The 26,163-nt window shown below is 43.4% G+C and overlaps 1 protein-coding gene across 3 annotated transcripts in view; it reads left to right on the forward strand.

Moving 5' to 3' along the window:
- IL4R (interleukin 4 receptor) overlaps positions 1 to 26,163 on the forward strand; it is a 318,820-nt gene that overhangs the window by 233,089 nt on the left and 59,568 nt on the right. For all 3 annotated transcript variants that reach the window (XM_069647185.1, XM_069647187.1, XM_069647186.1), the window contains 2 exons: positions 6,387 to 6,538; positions 18,311 to 18,470. In XM_069647185.1, the coding sequence (XP_069503286.1) occupies positions 6,387 to 6,538; positions 18,311 to 18,470 (312 nt within the window). The remainder of the gene's footprint in view (positions 1 to 6,386; positions 6,539 to 18,310; positions 18,471 to 26,163) is intronic.

Consider the following 26,163-nt stretch of genomic DNA (forward strand, 5'->3'; position numbering starts at 1 on the left):
TCTTGTTGAACTTCCTGCTGTGTGTGCTTATCTGCTACCTTAATTCAGCACAGCCACCCAACACCTACCTGGCTACCCTGTGCCACTCTTGACAGAGTGCCATTCCTGACACCTTATGACATCAAACCCAAAGTGCTTTCTGTTAGAGGAAGTGGAGGAGACAGGAAGGAAGAGATATATAGAGTGGAAACAAGATGGTGGAATCTTCCTCCAGCTCACCTGTGCTCACCCTCTCTACACGCTACACTAACTCCTCCCCTTCCCTTGTCGATACCATCAAAGACCCTTTTGGTATGCAGCACCCTGGTGTGAGGTTAGTCCTTTTGGGATAGGTGTGCCCTTTTAATCCCAGGCCAGCTCCTGCTGGGAAGATGGCTCACTGGAGAGAGGTTCTACTCAACATCACAATGGATCAAATGAGATCCATATCCATCCAGTCCCCTGCCCTGTCACTTGGCAGAGCTAGGCTGTCTAACAAGAATGCATATAGCAGTTCCACAGTTTAGCTGGGCTTGCAGTGCTGACACATGTATGATATCAAATTGATGTGGCTGTAATAATTATGAGAGATCCTAGCCCCCATACCCTAACTCAAGTATGGATTATATTTAGAATGTACAACTGCCATCAGGATTGTAACTCTCATAGTTATGTGGTTTTGGGAGCAGGCGTGCATATGACTTGACTGTCACTGCAACTGTCAGAATTCACCTCTGCCCACTGAACCTGCATTGGACCAGAATGGTTCTCTTGACCCATCACTGCTCCCCTGGTCATTCTAAGGGCCCTAGAGACTTGTTAGCCCACTTTTGCACCATTTCCACTGAGCAACATATTCTTTCTGAACACTGTGGTTGCTTTTTGCATTTGTATCCCTGTTTTCATTACCTAGAGAGCTGCATCTTTATATCTGTTGCTTATTTTGTGTTCCTTCTTACAGGAGTGGGTTGTATACTGTTTGTAATACTTTTTTGTACATTGGTGCATTTAATTAAAATATATCCTTTCCTCTGCCCACGTTACCACAAAAGGTAATGGAGGTTTACCTCTTGGCTGTGCCAGTTTTACATTTATGATTGGGATCCCTGTTTGCTTGTTGAAGTGTTGGGGTTGAGCAGGTGGTTTAGCCGCTGCTCATTCTTATACTCCTCCAGAGCAGAAGTAATTTTGTCACAAATGTAGTAACACCTTTTTGCCATAATGTTGCTTACCAGCAATTCTATGCATATTAGGACGCGTGTCCTATGGGAGGTGGTTCTTTTTGTGTTTTCCAATTTACAAATTCTTCATAACTGAGCAAAGGGCAAGTTAACATGAGCCACCCAACCAATGTGCTCTATTTTATTTCCATTGCACTTATCGTCCGATTGAACGCCTTCAGCTCCGGATATTTTTTTTGTGATTTTTATGTAAATGCCACAACACGCTCTAAAGCATGCGGAGATCTGAATCCTATATGCAGCGTTTACCACACAGAATCAAAGCCAGATCTCCAAACAGTCTCTGGTTGACTTTCAATCGCCACATCACTAGATATTGGGCAAAGAGATCTTCAGGGGAGACCTGCCGAGCCTACCCCGTTGCTCCCTAATGCAGAGCTCTTCACTCCCCCTGATAACACTGCTCAGCTTCATTCAAAACAGTGCTTCTATTCATTGCGCAGGCTTGATGTGGCTGGAAGACAAGTTGGTATTCTAGGTTGTCAATGTGTACAGAAACATGCAGTGCATTACTGCTTTGGCTGCTGAGCTCCTATCAGTTCATGCGCATTAACGTAGCATGAGGATAGAGTAGAAGCTCGATAACCAGCCAGATAACTCCCTCTGCTCTGTTCTGCACATAATGTAATATGTCATTTGTATAGCACCTTTCACCATTTGTATGTTCATAACCCGCGGTAGGTTGAACGCCCTTGGGGGGACCGGAGTCCAGGTATGGGAAATTCGAGGAGGGTTTAGTATGCATATGTGCATATCATACTGGACTTCCGAAGGTTCTGCACACAATGATATGCATCTTCTGCAGTAGAAATGTGAGTCAGCCCTAAATTGCAGAGCGGATGCAGCTTTCCTGAGTTAGCACAAAAGATAAAAGGTGTGTACCGGAGCTTAGTACCCATCGTGTCACTCTGTGCTATCACCCCGGGGACACTGCTGGTGGAGTCTACAGCCACAGGCACAACACAATGTTGGCTATATCATCATAGACTCAGTTTCTGTAATGCACAAATATTATTATTAGATAGCAACATTCATTTGTATACAAAAGGGCCATTTAAAAATAAAAAAGACGCTGAAAAGCTCCCAGGGCTTTCGATGTCAATTGACCGCATACCTTTGTCTTTTTCACATCCTGTGTGGTGGCACTCATGAAGCATAGTCCTGCAATTACAATTGAAGAGCGCTGAGAGAAAATATATCTTCAAGAGGTTCAGTGTTTGCTTGTGCTTCAATAATGAAACAGTGGTTAAGATTTCTAAGTATATTGATTATATTTTTGCTACAAAAACTCTATCTGGATCCATTATAGACTCCAAGATATCCAATATAATTATTTCTGACCACGCTCCAGTCATCACTTCCTTCTCCCTTACAGATATGAACAAAGGTTCTTCCAGATGGAAACTTAACAATTTTCTTTTAAATGATCCTAAATCTATTCAATTCATCAATACTTTCATTCAACAATACTTTAACGAAAACCAAGATCAAGATACCTCCACTGTCAATAATTGGGATGCATTCAAAGCGGCCCTTCGTGGTCACATAATGTTCCTATCAGGCAAGAATAAAAAAATCAGGAAAAAACATCTTGATGATCTTTATTCTAAACTCACTATTGCAGAACAACACTACTATACTGACTCTAACTCAGCTAACCTACGGCAAGTCATTAAGATACGCTTTGAAATCAATAAAGAAATCACTGAGTTAGCTGCAGGCACCATTCTTAAATATAAAACAAAGATCTATCAAACCTCTAATAAAGCAGGAAAAATGCTAGCTTCGTACTTAAAAACCAAAAAAGAAAAAGTTCAAGTCTCTCACATTCAAGACAAATTGGGCAAAGTGCATCATAGGTCTGAAGAAATATTGGAATGCTTTAGAAAATTTTATACGGATCTATATACTCCAGAATGTGCTATTCCCAGAGAAAACATTGATTCCTTTTTGAACAACATCAGCAGAACCACCTACCCTGAAATTGATCTATCTCATCTAGAAAAGGACATCACCTCTATTGAGATTACCAAAGCCATCCATGGCCTCGGAAAAGGTAAAGCACCCGGCCCTGATGGACTATCCACGGAATTCTACAACACATTTTCTCAACTCTTAACACCTAAGCTCAAAAAACTGTTTTCATATTTCATTTCACAAAAATGTTCCTCCGGATCCTTTTCTGAAGCTTTACTTATCATTTTTCCAAAACCTGACAAGGACCCTACTCTTCCTAGCAACTATCGACCCATTTCCCTTATCAATATTGAAAGCAACATTTTTGCCAAAATACTCGCCAATAGAATCGAATCCTCACTCCCTAGTCTAGTTAAACCAGACCAAACAGGTTATGTTAAAGGACGTAACATATCCTCTAATGCAAGACTCCTACTAAACGCCATAAACCTTGCAGCCAATGACAAAAAAGACACTCAAGGCTATGCGGCCATTGCATTAGATGCGGAAAAAGCTTTCGATCGTGTTGACTGGAATTTTATGTTTCAAACTCTACGTTGGCATGGGTGTGGTGATAAATTTATTTCACTGGTTAAACTTCTTTATTCTGCCCCCAAATCTGCTATTTACTTAAATGGTCAAACCTCCTCCTCTTTTCCCCTACTAAGAGGAACGCGTCAAGGTTGCCCCTTCTCACCATTACAATATATCCTCTATCTTGAACCACTACTTGAATTAATAAGGGCTAACAAAAACATCCCGGGAATTCAAGTCGGTGCCTCAATAAATAAAATAGCCGCATATGCGGATGATATTCTTATATTAATTAAAAACCCCAAACTTCATATTCCCAACCTCTTGAGTGTATTATCGCAATTTGGTCAGGTCTCAGGATATAAATTAAATACGCAGAAATCAGAAGTTATGCCCCTAAATCCATACTGCCTTAAACATGATATTGTCACTTTTGGCCTCAAATGGTGCAGTAGCTCTGTCAAATATTTAGGTCTTCGTTTTGCCCCAACTATCCCAAATACAATCAAACTCAATACTGAAACACTACTGGGCACCCTTAAGGATCTAACATCCAAATGGTCTCCACTATACCTCTCCTGGTGGGGGCGCTTAGATACTATCAAGATGATGCTTACTCCCATAATTCTATACTATTTGCAACTTCTCTCCGTCCCACTATCCCTTTCCTTTTTCAAATCCATTTACTCTATTCTACTTAATTTTCTTTGGGGAAAAGGAAAAAGTAAAAGAATTTCTCTGACGAAACTGAAAGGCCCCTATGATATGGGAGGAGTTAGATTCCCTGACTTTAAGTCATATCACTATGCATTTCTTATAAAACAATCTCGTCAATGGTTCATGGATCCTATATCCGCTGATATCCCGACCTGGTGTACATTAGAAAAACAAGTAGTTCTACCATACGACATCACGGACTATATATACATATTCAAACATTTGTCTAAAAAGATTTTAGACCCTATTAAAGTTTCAATCTCAGCTCTACAAACCTTTCTCTTTCCCCACACTATAACCCCAAATAAGCATCTTTCCCCAATATTATGGCATAATAAGAACATAGTAATTAACAATAAGATCCTCAACCGCAAAACATGGATTCAAAAAGGTATCAGATTCATCCAACACATTATAGATGACCCGCATATCCTGTCCTTCCAACGAATCTCTATCACATTTAACATTCCCAAGAAGGACTTTCAATTTTATAACAACTTAATTAATTCCTGCCTTGATGCACTTGCCCAATTTTCCAATGAAATTCTCACTCCAGATGCTCTTAGACTAATGCACCTTACCATAGTTGGTGAAGTTCGAGCCTCTAAAATATACAATATGCTCACCTCAACTTATAAGATGTTCCCTATACGTCGGAAATGGGAACTTGATTTGGGCTTCATGTTTGAAGATGAGATATGGTATCGTCTGTTTGCTAAGATCAAACAAATATTGGTATCAGAAAATATTTCACAACAGTATTATTTCTTCATGCATAGAGCATTCATTACTCCGGCCAAACTGGCTAAGTCCTATCCGAATTATAATGCAAAATGTTGGTCGTGTGGCATATCTCCCGCCACGTATATCCATATGTTTTTTGAATGTTCATTTATTGTTAAATTTTGGCAGGAAATTTGGAAGCTTCTTAAGTGTATCTTCTGTGTTGATGTACCCTTTTCCTATGTTAACATATTTTTAGGAAGTATAGCCATTACAACTTATTTCCCATCTGACTCTGCTAGACTTTATGATTTATTTATCTGTATAGCTTTAAAATGCATCACTGCTAACTGGAAAGTCTCTAGTTTGCTTTCTACCAAAATCTGGTGGAATACCATTTGTAACACTCATAAATTGGAAATGTGCATGGCCAATAATCATAACACAATTCCTAAATATAATGCTAAATGGTATTATTTCACCAGGTATCTTAACTGTTTTAATGCAACCGCTCATGGTACATGAATCTACACCCTTATATTTGCATCACTATCTATATTTCCATACTCATATTGAAATGCTCGAACTTAATAATGTTCGAAATGATTCGTTTATTTTGATGAAATAATCCAATATACCCACCCCCCCATCCTCTACCCTCCTGATTCTTATATGTCTCTTGTCTGTCTCCCTGTACGTCTCCCCCCTAATCTCTATATTCACTACATATAAGTCACTCTTTGCAGACTTGTACTACTATTAATTTTATACTACTGGTCATATTAATGCGGCTTATATCCACTATAGTTTATTTGATATTCGTAAGTGATTTTAACAAATTTCTTAACAAATGATTTAGCTATATAGAAATACTATTACAAGTGACCAGAATCATTTACTATGTCATTTCTTTATGGTTCTTGTTTTATTCAAAGTCTGTAACTTGTCGATATCTGTATCAAACTCAATATTTAAACAATAAAAATCATTAAAATAAAAAAAAGATTGCTAAATAATTTCAAAGGATATTTAAAGAATATATTATTTCTGATCATTGCATGATGTGGTGCCCAATGATAGTGTGTCATGTACGCCTTTACCTTTCCAAATAGAGTTTACAATAAACCGCATTATGTGTATGTCCCTCTCTGTGTGGCTGGAAGGGCCTTTTAAGTAGATGCTTCCTTGTCCAATTTAACAATGTGTCTACCATCTGTATCTTCTCTTTCAATGTAGTTAAACCAAAACCACCAGAAGGTCTTACTGCTGAATTTAATGAAAATGGTGATTCCATACTGAGCTGGGATAAGAAGTATTCCTCGAGTAACATTTTATCTAAATTCCTGACTTTTGAAATTTACTATTACAACAAACAGGATCCTTCTGAGGTAAATTCAAGTTTCTGTTCTTAGTTGTATTAAGTACCGTATGTTGGAGTGAACGATTTCCGTTGTCTTGCTAGATAACAAACTAATGATCAGGGTTACTCAAAACATGTTATATTGCGTTGCTTAAAATGCTCACACTACAAAGTTGTTTATAAGTGCTTTCAGGCCAGAATTCATGCAGGATTGGAGGGATTCCAGCATGGCTGCTTCGATTGCAAACCTTTGTTAGAATGGGTCTGTTTTCAGATCATCCCTACAGGGAAGAGAGAAGATCAGGCCTGGATTTTAGAGGAGTTGATTTAAGTAAGCTTTTGATAAGTCTGGCAATATGAGGCAGGGGACAAAGCAGGCCAGTTTTCATGTAGGCCTCACTCGGCTTGTGATAGAGGGATAGATGTACACAGTACTTAATTTGTGAAGAGGTGGCAGGGCTCAAAAGGTTGACAATGAGACAGCCATCCCAACCCGCGCTGTTGCCACACTCTGCCACTGTCCTTTATGACCACTACTACCGGTGCCACCGAACACCATCTCTGGCACCACCTAATATCACTGCATTCTGTGCCATCTCTGCGGGTTAGAAATCTTGGATTAACACCCAATGTTCTTAGGAATTCACAGGTTTAGGGCTACTATATCCAGTGTGCCACATAACACTCAGTTTTAAAGGCTTGATCCATGCCATTCTGGCAAGTTTTCAAATATTTCACAACTCACCAACGAAAGCATGAGACATAGAACCCAGTTAAAAGATATGCTATTGAATCTGATTGTGGAAGCACAACACAGTAATCGAATACAATACGTAGAGCATATGTACACATAGCAGCTAGTTTTAAAAGAAGCCTTAACAGAATGCACCTGTGCTTGACATACTGTCTAATCATTGACCCATGAGAATCCATGATTCATTGAACAGAGTGATTGCCAAATGGTCTCTCTTTCCCATTCTGTCTTTTCTTCCACACCAGCTCATTGCGCCCCCTTTACATTAAGTCTCAGCCTCTCTCTCGCTTCCTTCCACTGTTTTCACCAGTTTTTCATTTCAACTACGTCCTTGTCCTCTCTTGTCCACCCCCCTCTATGTCTACCTTCCGTCTTATGTTTCTCCGGACCTTGAACTCATCTCCATCTCCTCGTGCATTGTCTCGAGCTCTCCTGTTTCACACCATGGCGTTGCTGAAGACCCCCACTGTCCATGTGGCATATGTCCCTCCCTTATGTCGTCCATTTCCCTATGCACCCACCTCTCTCACTGAATGCACTGAGCCCATCCCTTACTTTAATTTCTGTACCCTTCCACTATTTGTGTCCCTGCGATACAGGCAAATGGTTAGAAGTTGGTTGAAGTGGGGGGTCCAAATGCAGTTTGATAAAACCAATCACATTGGTACTCTGTTCCTGCATCTGGGATCCCTCAGATTAGGGTTCTCACTTCCTATATCTGTGCTTAAAATACACCTGGCCATACATTATACATATATACCCTTAGACAGCACTTACCAAGGGCCTGATCACGAGTTGAGCAGTATGCCAGCTGGGATACTGCCCAACTTTATTAGCGTTAGCACCCACCTGTCCAGCGGTATTACCGCCGGATCGTGGGTTGGGCACTAACTGTTAGTCCCCATTCCCCATTGGGTGCATTGGACCCAATGGGGAATTTTTGTCGCAATTACTGCACCGTAATACCTCAGGCGGTAATTGCACTGAAAATGGGCATTTTTCCAATGTGTTTACCCCCAGCCCTGAGCTGGGGGGTAAACACGTCAGACTCGAGATTGGGTGGGCCCTTAAATGCGGCTGTAACATGGTTACTCGTGATCAGGGGCTAAATCCCCCTTTTGAGTTCATAACAGATGAAGTAGATTCCAAAATCCTCCAATCTTTACGTAATACATAATTTCCAGGGACGTGTGGCACGCATGACTGAGTTCCCATTATCTCAATTAGAATACATAGGCTGTGCCACAATGATACCCCATTTCAGAGCGCCACATGTATTTTATATTTCACAAAATAATTCCCATTAGCACACATAACAATCCCTATTGCAACGCACCATCAGATGAAATAATACCTTATGGTCCAAAGGATAATTAGCATTATCATACAAACCCGTTTCGGCCGAGCCAGCATGCATAGAATACGCATTTCATAGCGCCTACCAGGTACTCTTTCACAAGTTCCCCTGCTGCTCTCTCTGCCTAACTCCTTTGTGGTGTCTCTTCTCCACTGTCCTTGCTCCTTTCTCTTGTCGTTCCTCATAGCTGCCTGTGACGCACTTTGCAGATCCTCCTGTCACTCACTTTCTCTGCACCGATCGGTTCTCTGTGCTGTTACAGACCTTTATTTACCGCAGATATTTTTACCACTCACTTGTTACTGTTTCTTTCCTGCAAATTGTTGCTAGAGATCACCCGCACCCCTTCAGCAACCCTTTCCCCTCCCCATCTGATATTGCCATGCCAAGCCCCTTCCAGCCCCCTGGATTTTGCAGGAAAAAACAATCAGTAAAAAACGTGCGCCCAAAAAAATGTGCAGTGAGTTTTGCGTAGTAAAAAATACCATCTCTTGAATCATTGTGCATGTCTCTGCTATGTCTTCCCAGATGGCCGTCACACTTGCTGAGCCTGGTGCTGATGCCTGGCGTTGCAAGCACACAGCTGAAATGTGGGTGCGCAGTCCAAATCCAGCATCCTTTTATCATCCCCTCTCATACGGGGCCTCTGACCCTTTATCGAACATAGTAGGCTTCTCTAATCCACCCATCTGGTGGCAGGGGCTATATAATCCTAAACCCATTACTCAAAGTATATATGGGTATTTTAAATGTTGGTAGCTTCTGAGAGAGAAATCAGAAAAGGGCTCAGGACCCTTATGGAAAGGCGCCCCATATCTCCTGGTTTGTTTGCAGACTCACTGTTTCGAAGGGATGACCCGCCTCCTAATTATTTCATGCACACTGACACTGGAGTGATGGTGGCTTGGTGCAGCATGGCGGTGGTAGCTGAACTCTGGAGTGGCAGCAGAGAGATAGAAGCTCAGGTGACATGTCCCAGAATGCCAAGTTAGAAACAGGACTGGGCTAATAGCTCCAGAACGGAATGAGGCATGCCGGCACGCATGTGTTCCAACTGGCTTCCGGCATGCATCTGTGCTCTCCATCCATAGAGTTCGGCCGTTTCTTCTGTGCTCTGGGGATACCAGTGCATGTATGCCACAGCCCCACACGTATCGGAATGAACTGATCCACCCCTCAGTGTGGAATGTACACCGATTGCCCCCACTCCTCCTTTAAATCAAAGCATGTGCCTTCTCCTCGGAGCACATGCTTTTCATCTATGTCAACAAAAATATAGCGTATTTTATGTAGCCTTTAATCGTGTATTTCTCCTGTATTCACAGATTTTACCAATATCAAGGCCAATAGTAATCAGTGTATTGATTTCAAAGGTGTAAGTGGCTCATTCAGCCCGAGAACAACGCCTGTGACTGTAGGTTCAAGCATTAACCCGCTGAGGTACATGTCAAGCATCTATGTACATGTAGCATAGATGCTAAGCTCAATGGTTTCTTGGAGTTCAATTGGCAGCTATCGCTGTTGGTGCTTATTCTATCCACGTTGGAAGAACTTGTGAGTAAGTTGTCCGCTGCCTTTATTTAAGCGTGCAACCTTCAGGTTACAGGCAGACCACTGCAGTTGGAGAAGATAGGATAGGTTATTTATAACGCGCTTAATGCCCAGAGGTTTCTAAGTACGGACTCGGGGATCAAACCTGTGGTGCTCCATGTCATCTTGCTTCCAAGGGGAGCATGTTTCCCCTGACCTATCCCCCCGCTGATATGTCCCACATGACTCACTGGCATTCTATGGCAGGTGATCAGACACACAGACACTTACTTACAGGCAATAACAGCATCCCCAAAATATCTTGGATTGAGTTTTGCAAAGCATTCAGAACAACAATGCTAATTGGCGCTTGTTAGATCAATACATGTTGCTGACTCTATGCCAGCCTGACTAGCCTGCTCAGTCCAGCAAACTAGGCTGAGCAGGCTTGCCTGCTATCCTTGCGTGAGTCCTTCAGAGGAACCGTCTGCTGGCCAGGCTTTGGTCCACGGAACAGTCAAAGCCATGGCCTAAAAGCAGAAGCATGGACTGACGCAAGCACCTCTCTTGCGTGATGAGAGCAATCAGGCTGCTTCAGGGAAATGGCATCCAAAGCACCCCAACTGTCCCAGCGGTCTCATGAGCCAATAGCAAACAGCCATTTTGAAAAGAGCAGATCGGGGGCTGAAGAAACAGCACACAAGGTACCCAGGCCAGTGTAGTGAGACCCTGCCCACACACAATCAAGTCTGCACGCATTGCGTGGCAGCTAAAATGAGTTGCTTGGTGACTATCAGAGGCGTTGCTGGGGGGGGCTTAAAGGGGCTACAGCCACCGATCTTTTGGTTGTAGCCCCGGATAGAAGCTCAGGGGCAACAACCAAAAGGCTAGCTAGCCCCGAGTCCCTTCGCTCCTGATATTAGCATAGCCCCGGATTTTTCCAGACCTAGCAACACCCCTGGTGACTATGAAAAGTTACATCGGAAATAACGGCGTCCTAGTTAGGCGGATGACTTCCGCAGATCAGCGGCAATAATACAAGTTTAGCGACAACACTGCCAGAAGTGCTGATGCTCAACACCGCTTTCAAAATGAGTGCTGGGGCTAGGCACCGGAAAACCCAGGCACAAATTAAGTACTGGATGTACATAACATACACCTTGTTTGTTCCACGGTTCAAGTGCTTAAGTTTGATTTTAGCATTGAACAGGCGAGGAGGGGTTTGGATCACGGGAGTCAGGGGTGACTTAATGAAAAGAAAAGACAATCTGTATGACTGGAAATGCTTGAGGCTCCTGCGTGTTACTACGATTCCTCTGATCCCCCACTATTGACTATGGTAGCTAGGGCGGATGGGAGCTGTAGTCAAGAGCATCCGAGAGACAAATGTTGCAGACCCCTGTGCTAATGTATTGTAGCCATTGCTGATTAATCTAGACATCAAAGGAGGCTCTTTTTCTCACTCTAGTCAGTGGGCCAAGTCCTTACTTCTACAGACTGCCATTTACCCTGTTGGTTTATTCAATGTTAATGTTTATATAGTGTATCCAGGCCTGTGTGCAGGTTGATGGAATACAGAAGTGGACTCTGCATAGATTGTTTATAGGACCATGTGGTGATAATGTACTTGGCGTGCATGCTTCCTTAGTTGTACAGTTAGACTCCTAAATTATAAACCACTTTGGAAAATGAACAACAATGCGTGCCCACTGATGGGCCTTAAAGGGGACCTTAACAGGTGGCTGTTAATGTGTGAGTTGGAAAAGGGCCATGAGTTAGGAGGGTACCTTCTTCTTGAAGGCCCTTAATCCTACCCAGTATTTCATTGCATCCCATTGTAATTTCACCTCCAAGGAGCAGAGTTCTTCAGTTTGTCTGTGAACCATTTTCTGTGTGAGCGAAAGCTTTAGTGTCCAGGCTGATCCTTGCTGAAAGAGAGACACACGTGGTCCATGTCTTTATAACAAATCCATAAATAACAAACACTTGTTCAGTGAAGGAAAAACAACGAAAAAATGACGATTTATTTTCCTCTTTTTTCTTTTACGGTGCCACGCCCAAGGCCCCCATTCCCCTAGCTTTATTACATCCCAACCCCCCATGCTTTTTAAATCCCGTACCCCACCCCCCATATATAATTTAAACCAAATATTCGACATTTGTTTAATTATTTATTGTTCGATGTAAAAGCAGTTCGTTATTTATTTGTCATTATAATCACTGTATACCGGATTCATGGGTCTGTTAGGGAGAGCACCAACGTTTTTTCAGTGCTCCTAAAACGTAGAAAGTGTTGCAGATTTCCAGGCCGGTCCCAGAATCAAAGTCTACTGTTAGGTATTATAGTATCTTTCAGGTTTTTGAATACTGAATGAAGAGCAGGACACCAGCATAGCCCGACCATGTAATATGAATGTGGACTTTGGAAAGAATGACGGGAGCTGATAAAAATAAAAGCGTGATGAAGCATGTGTCCAGCATAATGGGTTGGTGCAGCCACTACTAGGAGTATCAAGCCGACGTCTAAAGGTGACCCTGTTAGGTCCTTGGCACGTTCATCATGTAGGTCCTCAAACTAGTAATTCACACCTTCAAGCACATTACAGGTAAATGGTTATTGCACAAGGAGAGGTCAGTGAATGCACTAAAAGTGCCAGGCTATTATGCAAGCGTACTCGTCCTTGGCACTTAAGGGATATTGTGCAAAGTGATGTTTCGTATTGGGTGGTCTGTAAACTGATAAAGTATAAACACACTGTTTAGTGAGAGCTTTTGCATGAGAACCACCCGGGCTATCCGTATAAATAAAGCTGCCAAGTCACCTTATCCTGTAGTGCAGGGGTATCTGCAACCTTTTGGTTCCCAGATATTTTGGACTACAACTCCCATCAGCCTTAGGCAGTATATTCGATGGCAAGGGATCTTGGGAGTCATGGACCCAAACATCTGGAGAGCCACAGGTTGCCAACTCAAGCTGTAGTGTGATTTTTTGGGTATAATCCTTTACCCATCCAGAACTGGAAACAATGAAGAGCTTTTGATCAGACAGGATTCACCATACATGGAAAGTCTGATTTATGTTGACAGATAATGTTTATTTAAATGTATTTACCGTGGCTTTGTTATTTCACAACATTCGGTGCCAGGAGTCAGAGGCCGGGGCTGATGATCAGTGCAGGAGAGATTTTGGTTTAACTCCATCGCCATCTAACTAAGAGGTGGGCCAGTGCACCCAATCTACAATGTTCACCAAACCTCTCTACCGTGGGTAGCAAGGCAGAACAGTCAATGATAACTCAGGGAGGCGAAGTAGGCTGACACTGAAGTACTGTATTTTCACACAGTTAACCAAAGAAACCCCACTGTTCTCCTGAAAAGTATACAACTTCATTAAATGCCACATACATATATCCATTAGTTTAAATATGTACTTGAGTAGACAATGCATCGTACAAAATACACATTGTATGTAAAAGAAAACAGTACATTGTCAAGGAAGACACTTCCCTCCCCTATACTAAAATTCAAGCCCACTATGCAGTGAAGGGCACAAACCATACATTAACTAGTGCTGTGAAAAGGGTTAAAAGACACTATTAAAGTCAGAAGAAGACCTCAATTGCCGATACCAAACGCAGTCTCAATATGTCAAACTCCAAAAACATGCTATCATGTATAACTCAAATGTGTACCTGATAGTATAGTAATAACATAGTAATTGTAGCGCAGCTCAAGTCGAGGGTACACGCGGGGAACAGACTCAGTCCCCACTAGCTAAAATTAGAAACATTGAATGTCCTCTTTGAATTTATGCATTCAAGGCGACCATGGGGATCGATCCACAGTCATCAGATTTGTAGGCAGGGCACTTCACCACTGCATTATATAACCTGATGAAAAATAACAAACAACTAAAGGTGAAATGTCCCATTACGGTACTGCACGTCGCAGGAAAAACATTTGCATTGGTCCTTGGAGTTTCAACCATGCACACCTTTTAACGCTTTCAAAAACACTATTAGAAGAAAATATTCTCTCGTGGGTGTGTGGGGGTGTTGATTTTAGGAAAGACAAAATGCCATTCGCCCTGTGCAAGCTAATTTGATTTAATGTGCATATTTCACTTTGATATGCTAATTTCTGGCGACGTCACATCCCATTTCATTTGTTGATGAGTACCCCCACTTTAATTTGTAGGACTTGACCCCTGAATTGTAGGACCCAGATGGAGAAAAAAGGGGCAAACACAGCAAGAGATCACCAAAGCTTAGGATGCATTTAGTCTCATGGCAACAGTAAGTTACCTTCCTAGAGAAAAATAGATGCATTAAGTCTAAATATTGTAATCAGGCACTCTCATAGGTATACATGTAATGGCCTAAAACTGCCTGGACCAGAGGTGAATACAGGACACATGTCCAGAGGGAGGTAAGTACCTCTAAAATCACTTTCAGAGGTGTTTTAGGTGAGTCAAAAATTCCGAATAGGAATAAACGGGACACAGTCAGTAGGCAGATCTGCATGTGAGGTTAAAACGTAATTGCCAGCTCTAGCCACAGGTGCGAAGATGGAGGCAACAAGCCCCAGGGGATTCCAGAGGAGACCGCCAAGAAGGGCTCCAGGGCCAGGTTCGTGTCCCAGCAGTCCCACGAGGAGATGCATCCAAGCAGGATTCAGCCCTAATACAAAAGAAATTGAAAAAGGCGGTAGAAACCTACCTGAATAGAGTTTCGACCATGAACCACAGAGACTGCTGAGGATAAGTACCAAGAACAATCCACCAACCTAGGGACCAGAGGTAAGTACTCATGGTGATGGTTCCTGAACAGATGGTTCAGGAAGCCGGAAACAACTCACTGAGTACACTCTTCTTTTCCAGGTTCAGTTTCCCGGAATCAAACAGCCAAGGGACTTAAACCCTGGTCCAATGACATCCCAGACGGCCGAAAGGAAGAAAAATGAGCCTTCCTTGGACTGCTAGTCTCCAGCACAGAAGTGAAAGCAACGAGGATGACTCCTAGAGGACCATGGAACCAGGCAAAGCAGGTCTCTGTGACTCTATAGACAAACGTAGGGCAGCACGCCGGCACAAATGGTGGAGTCAATGTGGGACTGTCCATAGACACCAGAAAGGCAGGGTGTCGGGATCCCAACACTCTTTGGATAATGGCAGCGTCCTACACCAGGTGGGCAACCAGAGCTTTAAACCAGGAAGACAGTGGTGCAACAGCCTAAAGGTGGTCCAGCATGCATGATCCCGCATAGCCCACAAAGAGGACCAATGGGACGTAGCGGACATTCCATTCAGGACATCCAGCAACCGGAAATCAAAACCAGAACCAGGTACAGAGACACAAGCCCAGCAAGTATGGCATGACTTGGTCTCAAAATTCATCAACTTTTCAGCCCGTACATTTTCCCAGAAGATAAGTAAACCTGCAGCCTTCATCAAAATAATCCAACAGAACTGAGGGTAACCAGAAGGTCTCCTATTGATACGCCGCCCCCACACACACTTACACACCAATCACACAAAGAGGTTTAAATTAAAGCTTTTAGCAGCTTACCTATCACGTTGCCCCCAAGAACATTCAGAATACCAGGATCGCCCCCAAAATATATACATTGGGCAACCCGTGGCGCTGACCAGTTCATATCACTATTGAGGGTGCATGGCTGGGTTCAGGGAGAGTCTTTGTGTGCACATCAGTCATTCTAGACCTGCCTTATACATTCTGTGTACAATGAAAAGGCCCCAAAAAAGCAGGACTTAAAAATTGCATTGGTACCCCCAATGGCTGCCAAAAAGATACTTTGTGCTACTAATGCAATAACCCAGTGTACGCCCTTGGTGACACCCAAACGAAATTACATCTACGACCAGCCTACTACCTAAAAGAATATAGGGTAATACAATTACCCTCATGCCACAATGATCAGCTTAAAAGCAACTCTTTCCCAATAGCCTTAGCTGATACCATGGGACTATTTACGCGAAAAGGCTTGCCGCGGCAGTGGACTTCAGTAGTTGTCCCTCTTCCCACACAAAAGGGCCAGAGATCCCACAAATAAGAGGGAAAAAGCAAAAAGTGTAGTTATCCCTAAAAAAAAAAAAACAGAACCACCAAAAACAGAATTCTGGCTTCACAAAAGAGCTGCACAAATGCCCAACCTCTGAAAGCTAGAAATGTGCCCCATGCACAAATGCCCATGCAGTGAGCCTGGGTGGTATGTATTTTCCATTCTCCGCATCTGAATCACCCCATCAAGAGGTGAAACCACAGAGTATAAGCAATAATTAGCATAATTGGTAGAGAATGAGTACTACTTATATTCTGTGGTTTCATCTCTACAGATCTCAAAGGGATCGGTTACATCCCGTTAGGTTTCATCATAGTGGGAAATTAGATATATATGTAGGGGGTGGGGGTGTGGATAGGTGGGACAGAGTGGTGGATTACATGGGTATGGGCAAGCTGGTATGGGGCACTCCATTAAAAGGAAAAAAGTGCCACAATGAAATCTACCATGATATCATTTGAAAGGGATTAAATCACGTAGACCCATACTGTCATGATCAACAGCACATCCAGAGTTTCTGTTGCTACTCACTAAAAGGCAATGGACTGGAGCAGAAATCATGCCTGTGACGTGCCACCAGCGTACCCCCTGCATGTCATCTGAGTACAGTTTTGTACACCCCCACCCCCTCAAACAATGTATGTCCAAGACCAGCAAGTGTCAGTAGCATCATGGGTACCTGAAGCTCAACCCCTACAAGACCAAATTCCTACTGCTGACCAACAATACCGAACACCCTGACATCCAGACCTGGATCTCTGCTATGAGCCTTGAGAGATTCACACCCCAGCTGACCACCTGTGCCACATCCCTTGGGTTCTCTATTGACAGACACCTGACGTTCAAAGAGCACATAGCAAAGAAGACTCAAACGGCCTGGCACCAACTTTCTCTCCTGTGGACAATCAAGCCCTTCCTCTCATAAAATAACTTCGGATTCACTGTCTAAGCTTTGGTCATCTCTCTCCCCTGGATGGTGGTAATGCCCTTTTGGAAGGCCATCCAGCAACTACCCTGGCACCCCTGAAATGTGTCCTGCATGCTACAGCAATACTCATTAAAGGACTTGGCAAATTGTACCAAATCACCCCGAGCCTCATCGAACTTCACTGGCGCCCACTGCAAGCTTGTATCATCTTCAAATTCTGTTGTATCATCTACAAGGCTGTCATCCTGAAGTCCGCAGGCTACCTCACTGAGAAACTCTGCATTTCCGAAGACCTGCGATGCACCACAAGAAATTTGCAGGCTTGAATTGTGACTGTTCAGGAAGGAAATAACCAGAAGACAGGCCTTCTCTGTCTAAAATCCAAGACTCTGGAACCTCTTCCCCGTGAACATCAGATTTGCCCTATCTCTTCTGCAGTTCAGGAAGGAGCTCAAGACCTTCCTCTTCAAGGAATATGGCTCCTCCTTAACACCTAGGTCCACACACCCTGCACTCCCTACCCTACCTAAGACTTTGTGCTCTTCTCCCCACTGTCTCCCACCTTGGTTGCTTGTAGATTTCTTGCTGCCAATTGCCCACCCTGGCTCTCCCCTGTTAGCTCCCTGCTCCTTTTTTCTCTGCTTCACTCACTGTGTTCTTATCCCTATGATTGTAAAGAGCGCTGTTGCTTACCGAAGCTTAGTCCGCGCTCAATGAATACACTAATAATTATAATAATAACGGGTAGGATGTGTCGCTTGAGACAGGAAATGAAATGCATTTCCGATCATAGTTAACTGAGCTGTTCATCTCAAAAGACCTGACCAGCTTTCATTTATGTGAGTATTGCTAAAACAGTTTGCAAACACGAACATCGCACATGGCATCAAGCAATAAAAAAGGAATTTGAAATATTTGATCCTTCCCTATGGTTTTCATGGCAAACTGTTTGAGTCGTTTATGGCAAATGGGGCAAATTTTGTATTGGGAGCACATTGGGCCATGGACGTTGGCCATGACCACCAGCTGCAAAGACCGTACAGAGATCATACGCTGTGTGCTATGCTCATGTTACCCATATTTGATGCCAAGATAATTCACTACATCAAGAATGTACCCCACGAGAATTATTTTTTTTCCTCATTTTTAGCAATACACTGTCCTCCTCAACCAACTGGAAACACGTTTTGAAATCAGTAGAAGTCAGTTAAAACTTGGCTACGAGTATGTTGCCAAAGTTCGGACAAAAGCAAAGGAAGTATTTGAAGGCAACTGGAGTGACTACAGCCCTGAAATTCAATGGCGGAATGGTGAGTTGTTTTGCTTGGGACTCAGTCATTGGCATATTTTGTTTTGGTATGCACGTTTCATAATGCAATTGCAATGATGGAACAGATTTGGAGGGTGTAGCTTCCTCTTTTGACATTCTTAGCATGCATCCCTTGCATACTGTTTCCTGAAAGGGGGGTGGAAGTAACACAACACAAATGGGGAGGTGGATGGGAAGGGGAATGGGAAGGGCAGATGGGTAGCTAGATGGGCAGAAAGATGGATATGAAGTAGATGGGGAGATTAATAGGCAGGTAGATTGTTAGAGAGATGATTAGGTAGGTATATGGATAGCGAGATGGGTAGGTAGGTGGATGGGTAGCGAAATGGGTAGAACGATAGTAAGGTAGATGGATAGACAGATGCGAGAGATGGATGGGTAGGTAGATGTCTAGAAAAATGAATAGGTAGGTACATGGGTAGAGAGGAGAGATAGACAGGTAGGTAGATGGGCAGAAAGCGGTGTAGATGGGTAGATAAGTAGGTATATCTGTAGGTGGGTGGGTAGGTTGGTGGGTGGGTAGATGAGTGGATAGATGTATGGTTGTGTAGATAGATGGATAGGTAGGCAGATGGGTAGCTAGATGGATAGGTAGGTAGATGGGTAGCTAGATGGATAGGTAGGTAGATGAATAGATAGATCTGGCCGTTTGGAGGAATGGGTTGCAAGCAGTGGGGTACTTTCCCCAGTACAGCTGGGATTTCGCCAGGGCTGGGTACGGTAGAACAGGTATTAAACCTTTATTTGATGATCACAAATTCACTTTACTTGACGTAAGAGTCTATCTATCTGGTGTTCATGGATCTGAGCACAGCTTTTGACAAGGTGAACCGTGCCAAGCTGTGGGAAATGCTTGGGTCCATGAACTGCCATCCGGCCCTGATGAATCCTTTGGCCAAACTGCATGACTCCACACAGGCTAGAGTGAGGAGTGGAGGTAATGAGCACTGTACTGGCTCCTTCCCGGTCAAACTGGGGATGCGCCAGGGGTGTGTGCTGGTGCCCTTACTTTTTTGTCTTTATATTATAGGTTGGTTCAAATATCTCCTTCAGAATTCCTCACCAGATGTTACGAAGTTAAGTGGCCTCCTCTGCTGGTGTTGGTGTAGGTAAACGATTCTGTTTTGATGGCACGCACCCCGAGGGCTCTCCAGGCTCTCATCACTGATTATGCAAAGTTCATGGAAGGTTTAAACCTTGTAGTGAATGCAGCAAAGTCGGCAGTGATGGCCTCTTGGAAGGGCAGACGCCTGATTAAATTCAGAGATATACGCTGTGGGAGTAGTGCAATCCCCAGGGTTGACTACTTCGACTACCTGGGGGTCAGATTTGCTGCTAATATTTGCGCCTCTGCCCATGTAGCAAAGCAGGCAGCATGATTCAAACAGACTCTGGGTGGGGTCACCAGGGCAATGTCTACGTTTAGAACCAGACCGATGGAGCCACTAACGCAACTGTATAGGGGCAAGGCGGCCTCTGTCACCAAATTTGGGATGGAACTCTGGGGCTTTGCCAATGTTAATACTATCCAGATTACCAAGAACCAATTTCTGAAACAATTGTTGGGCCTGCCCGATTCAGCCCCAAACTTTGGGGTCTACATGGAATTGGAGTGCAGGCCGATTGCTGATGTGGTTTCTCTGCAGCCTAGGTTTCACTGGCTCAGGCTCTGGGGCAATGAGAAAGCAAGCCTCATGCAAGAACTGATCATTTTTATGATCTCCAAAGATCGGGGTGGCAAGGTTCCATGGCTGTGCCATATTAAGAAACAGCTGAATGCGGTTAACATCACACAATTGTACCCACCAGTTGCATACTCTCTCGGGCTGAGATAAAATTGGGGACCGCCCATTTCTTTGTTTGTGTGTATGACTAGAGAGAATATGGCACTGTGGTAAACCAAGAATCGGGGGCTAATGGCTATCAGGTCACCATGTATACAAAGATACTTGCTGTAGGCAGAACGCCTAGGAGATAGGGTACTGATAACCAGGGCACGTTTCAACTGCATTACTCTGCAGGCAGTGGTGGCAGCATGGCCTGGGGAGAGTGTGGACGGGTCTTGCCCTATGTGCGAAGCGCGGTCTGAGGACCTTGCGCACTTGGTATTTTTTTGTCCAGCATATGCAAGGGCCAGGGGTTTGTTTTTATTGCCCTTACTGCAGGAATTGTTTTTTGTGCAGTAACGGCCCACTCTGATGTATTTGTTGTGGGTGGAGTCTACGTGTGTGGGCTGGTCTCTGCTCACATTTCTGAAATTTGCACTTTATTCACGGAAAAAGAAGTACTGAGCTTTGAGGTGAGTGTAGGTTCACCTATAAATGTTTGGGTCATGAGGTATAAACTGGTTACTTTGTAGGTATATCAGCTGTAGTTTTTATCATGTTGTAACTGGAAAATGTACCACATATCAAATGGTTTTTGTATATAACTTGCACTGTTTAAGATTTTCTACTGTTTTATGGAATGTTTTGTGCATATCCGAATAAACGTGATGATGATGAGATAGATCAATAGGTGGATGGGTAGGTATGTAGATATGTAGGTAAATGGATAAATATATATATAGGTAGATAGATACTGCAACATTATAATTTAGAGTACATGACACTTATATTTTACAAGAAAGTACACCTTGTTCTGTGCTTTTCAGCCTCATCCATTTAAGTTTACCTGATTTGGCAAACAACGTGTCTTGCTACATGTCAAAACACATGCAAGCATGGTGAACTTCCACATTAAAGTGTATTAAGCGTTTGTTTTGCATTGGGGTTTCCACAGATCCTCCAAAAATGTGCTTTTGCGAGCCCCACATCTCAAAATGGTCTCTTTGGTTTTTGAAATTTAAGGCATGCTCCGAGCCATGTTAGGGAACTAGTGAAATCTGCGAAAAATATAGAAATTTTAATCAACTAAACTCAATATATGCTTCCAAAAAATACATGTATAATTTTGATCTGCGCATTAGGCCCAGATACAAAAAATGATGGTAATTTGCAGATTATGTAGGTGTGTTCTTGCGCACACACACGCACCCACACATGCTGGATACAGCCTAAAAACACATGGGCACACAAATACAAAAGCACTTACATTACAGACATGATCATAGATACAGTTTATGGGTGCACACAAATATTCACAATAAGGATGTCTGCAGACATTCTCACCGATATGAATTTCAACCACCACCTGAATATTTGCCAGCATGGGAAAAATATGTATAACACATGCACAAACACAATCATCCTTCCAACCCTCACGTGGTTACCTCTAGATATTGCAGCAGGTAACTCATGCGCACACACACACACAATTACTAAGCAGACATTTCCCGACATTTCAGTGTATATGGATCACATATGAATTTTCACCATCAATGAATATTTCTTGATGCCAGGACAGCCAACTGGGACAAGTACAAACCCTCAAAAAAAGGGAGAGAATACCACTCATCTACTGAAATAGAAACGTCTTCAGTGCTCTTCTAAATGATAGATGATCCTGGATACTGTGCAAGAAGTAAGGCAGGGATTTCCACCAGGTAGGAGCGGCCGCCAAGAAGGCCCTCCCACTAACAGTGGTCTGGACAAAGTGGGGTACAGTTAGCAACAGCTGATTGGCCGAACACAACTGCCTGGACCATACATATTTGATCAATTTGTCATGCAGGTAAAGAGCTCCCATAGAAGGCTCTGTGAACAATACACATAGATGTAAAAATAAACTGTGCCACCGCAGGGAGCCTGTGTAGGCTCCAGAGTATCGAGGAGACATGGGTGAATTTGGGGAGATCCCCTGCCAAATGTGCATCAGAGTTCTGCAGCACTTTCAGCAGCTAGAGCAGAAATTTAGGCTGAGCAAAATGCGTGGAATTACAATAATTCTGTGTCCCCGAGATGGTAGCGGAAAACACAATACCCCGGAGGTTGGGCGGGATGAACTGAATCACCCTTCTAAGCATTCTCAAATTGAGATGATCAGAACCACATCTGTCACAACCACTTGCGTTTTAGCAGAAAGGGACGAGGCGATCTTGATTCGTAGGTTCTTAAACAAGGAAACAGGAGTGGGCAGTGGGCCTAGTGAAGAGGGCCAAAAGTCAGGTGTCCACAAAGATTGTATTTCAGGAGAGCGGCCCGCCACCATGGCCTCAGTCTTTTCTGCATAGAGTTTCAGCCAATTGGCATTCATCCAATGGCCTACATCAGATAAGCAGGTCCTAAGGAAGCAGGTCCTAAGGCGAGATGCCACAGAATCATGTTGGTGATCAATACGCAACACCAACTGTGTATCATCTTCATAAGCATAAAAGAGACACCCATGAAAGTGAATTAGTCTAGCAAGTAGCAGTAAATAGATATTAAAGAGTAGAGGGGAGACAGCAAGCCTTGAAGGACCCCACAGATGAGGGTTGAAGGAGCAGAAGAGAAAGGGGAGAGAGAAAGAGAGAACCTGAGTCTGATTAGTGAGGAATGATCAAAACCACCCAAGCGCCAATTTCTTCCAGTCGGTCACACAGAGTAAGATGGTCAATAGTGTTGAATGCCGCAGACAGGTCTAACAGGATGAGCAGGCCCACTCCTCCCTGGTCCACAACCATCGTAAGATCATCCATGGCAGAGATAAGCACGGATTCTGTACCCATTCTGGGACAGAACCCCAACTGGAAAGCATCCAGGATGTTGGAGTCTTCAAGGAAATCTCGAGCTGAGGTGCAACCACTGCTTCCAATGTCTTCATTAAAGACATAAGAAGAGAAATTGGCCTAAAATTGGCAAGAATTTCCGAGTCCAGTGTTGGCTTCTTCAGAATGGGGGAGACTATGGCACGCTTCAGTTCAGATGGTGTGGACCCGGAATGATTCAAAGCTGCCATCAGCACTGGAACAATATCAGCACCCAGTGCTTTAATCTTTTTTAAGGGAATGTGATCCAGAGGGGAGGAGGAGCTAAGTTTCACAATGATTTTTTGAACTTGGTCTTCTGTGACCAGATGAGAAGTCAAAAGTTGATCTTTGAACTTGATACACATAGTTTCTGATGAATTAGGGGAGCGAAACGCGTCCTGTGTAACTTGAAATATTACCCCAAACCTATGCCTGGCAACCACGCAAACACACAGAAGAACGACATACTTTGTAACAGCATTGGGAAACAGACACACAAACACTGTCTCAGCAGCAACATTAGTTCACACAGAGAGACACATATTCAAAAAAAGCATTGGGAAACAAACACTCAGCAACACACGCACACACACAGAAAAATGTGCACACTTAGCATGGGAAAACACACGAGGAAGTAAATTGAGAACACATGTTTTGAACAGAGTTAAAGTTGCTAACCATTAAAAGATAAAGTCAACAAAACAAATGTTGGGAATGCCAACATCAAGGTTACTACAAACGCTCACTGTAAACAAAGTTCTTCATGGTAGACATTAAGGGCCTCATTACACGGATGGCGGTAATGGTTAACGCCCACCGTTAATGGTAACGGTGACCGTTAACCATTACCGCCTTACTACGAGGTCCCTTAGCGGGTTGGTGCTTTAACGCCTGCTTTTTGCAGGCGTTAAAAACCAACCCACTAAGGGACCTCGGAGCTAATTACGGCACCGCAAAATTGCGGTGCCGTAATTAGCGCCTTCCCCATTCCCATAGAGCCCTATGGGGCAGAAATGGGAATGGGGAAGGGCAATGGCGGAAGGGGGATTTACCGCCCCTCCAACCTTGGAATGGGGCGGTAAATCCCCTTTCCGCCAAGGCGGTGCCGGTATTTTACTAATAGCGCCATGGCTCACCGCCTACCGTGTAATGAGGCCCTAAATCTGCATTCTGGCTGCAGCACTCCCTCACAACACTTTATGATTTGATATGTAAAGGCTGCCCAAGAAAGTGTGATCATTTATCTTTCTAAACCACTTGTTAGACACACACGCACATCATGCATCTGGATTACATGTTGCCAATTTTTTACCGAACAACATGTTGTCACAATTTAACATTGCAAAAAGCTGACATTCTTCCAGATATTGTCATGTTAAGAAATATGTTTGCATGTGATTCGCTTTTTTTTTGGTGTGATCCCATGTCAATCTGGAAGTAGCCATCAGTAACCTTAAAATCCGGTCTCTTAAACAAAAACAAGGTAGTCTTTGTTTAAGAGACGAGATTTTAAGGTTACTGATGGCTGGGCTAGAGGCATTTGTCTGGTCCAGAACGCTTGATCCACAGACCCACAAGAAAGGTTCAGTTTCAGCTGACTGGAGACAGCTAAATCTGACACACTCCAGAGGGGAAGGCGAAGTGGATAAAATAAAAAACAGATTTCTGAACTTCACTGCTGCTTTGAGATCTGCAAGGGGCGATAACATAGACAATCGAAATCTTACAAATACACACCTTTGAACCTCGCAAAGTGTCCTTAAATACCCGCTCTCCTCTCCAGAATGCCCAGAATAGAGTAAATACATTGTGCTCTGAAGAAACCTTGAGTTACCAAAGAGTTAAGACGCAAGGCCAGTGCTTCTTCACCAGGATTCCAAACTCCAGACAGATTAAAAGTCACCCAAAACATTTTCTTCTGTTTCTACTAATCCTAACTGACTGTCCCTAACTAACTAACTATGTTTTAAATGGTTTTAGAGTGTATGTGATGCAAGAACTGAGCCAATCTAGCAGGAGAACACGAGGTTCCTTTAACTCTTCTCACTTCTTTAACAACCTTGGGTTTCACCATAGGATCAAATCTCCTTGAGTTTCAATGTCTAACCTTTGCTCCTGTGTCTAGCTTTATGCTTTTCTGCTGCTGTGTTTGGAGTTTGCTCTGTTTCCTTTGTCGCGGAACACTAACCTCCTAAACGTCCCCCCTCACAACACTTTGTTGTTTGTGAATTAACTACAGAGACCTTTTCTCCTTAAACACTCCTTGGTACGATCCCTGATCATGCGCATTGGAGTTTCTGAAACGATGACACTTGTCCGTGCTTTTCGCCCTGACTAATACTAGAATGACATTTCCCCTGAACGACATGCAAGTTGGATTTTTGGTAATGGAGACGCCTCTGCTAATTACGCATGCACGCTGACAAATGTTAACAGGACACTTTACTTTGGAAGACATGCGCACTGATATTTTGAAAATGAACACACCTTTCCTTGAATCACGTGTGCGCTGGCTGCTTTGAAATGAAGACACTTTCCTTTTACCCTTTGCATAAGATGACAGTCTCTGAAGAAACGTTTCTCCCTTGAAGCATGTGCACTGGCTCAGGTGGAAAGCACATTGTTCTGTCTGCGCCCTGCATGTGTTGCAGCGTTTCAACAACAAACGTTGGACGAGTCTAAAGCTAACTTCTACACATGAAGCTCAGAATTACATTTAATTCTACAGATTGTAGTGGAACGGCTACTGATTAGGGCTGATTTGTTTTGTTATTAAGCGTCTTTTAAGCTTAACATGCTGCGCTCCCCCTTATATCTCCTCAGTCCCACACATACACCTAAACCTGCAACATGCTCCTGTTCCAAAGGTTAATTTCCTCTTTCATCACAGGACAGGCCTGAAGTTCTCTGGAGGCACTGCATACTGGACCGTCCTGCTTGACAATTTTTATTGAAAGACAGTTTAGAATTCTGGCTGAGAGTGCATGTTCCAAACTCAGTCTAT

Source organism: Ambystoma mexicanum, chromosome 2q, assembly GCF_040938575.1.
Source record: "Ambystoma mexicanum isolate Mex_15411 chromosome 2q, UKY_AmexF1_1, whole genome shotgun sequence".
NCBI lineage: Eukaryota > Metazoa > Chordata > Amphibia > Caudata > Ambystomatidae > Ambystoma > Ambystoma mexicanum.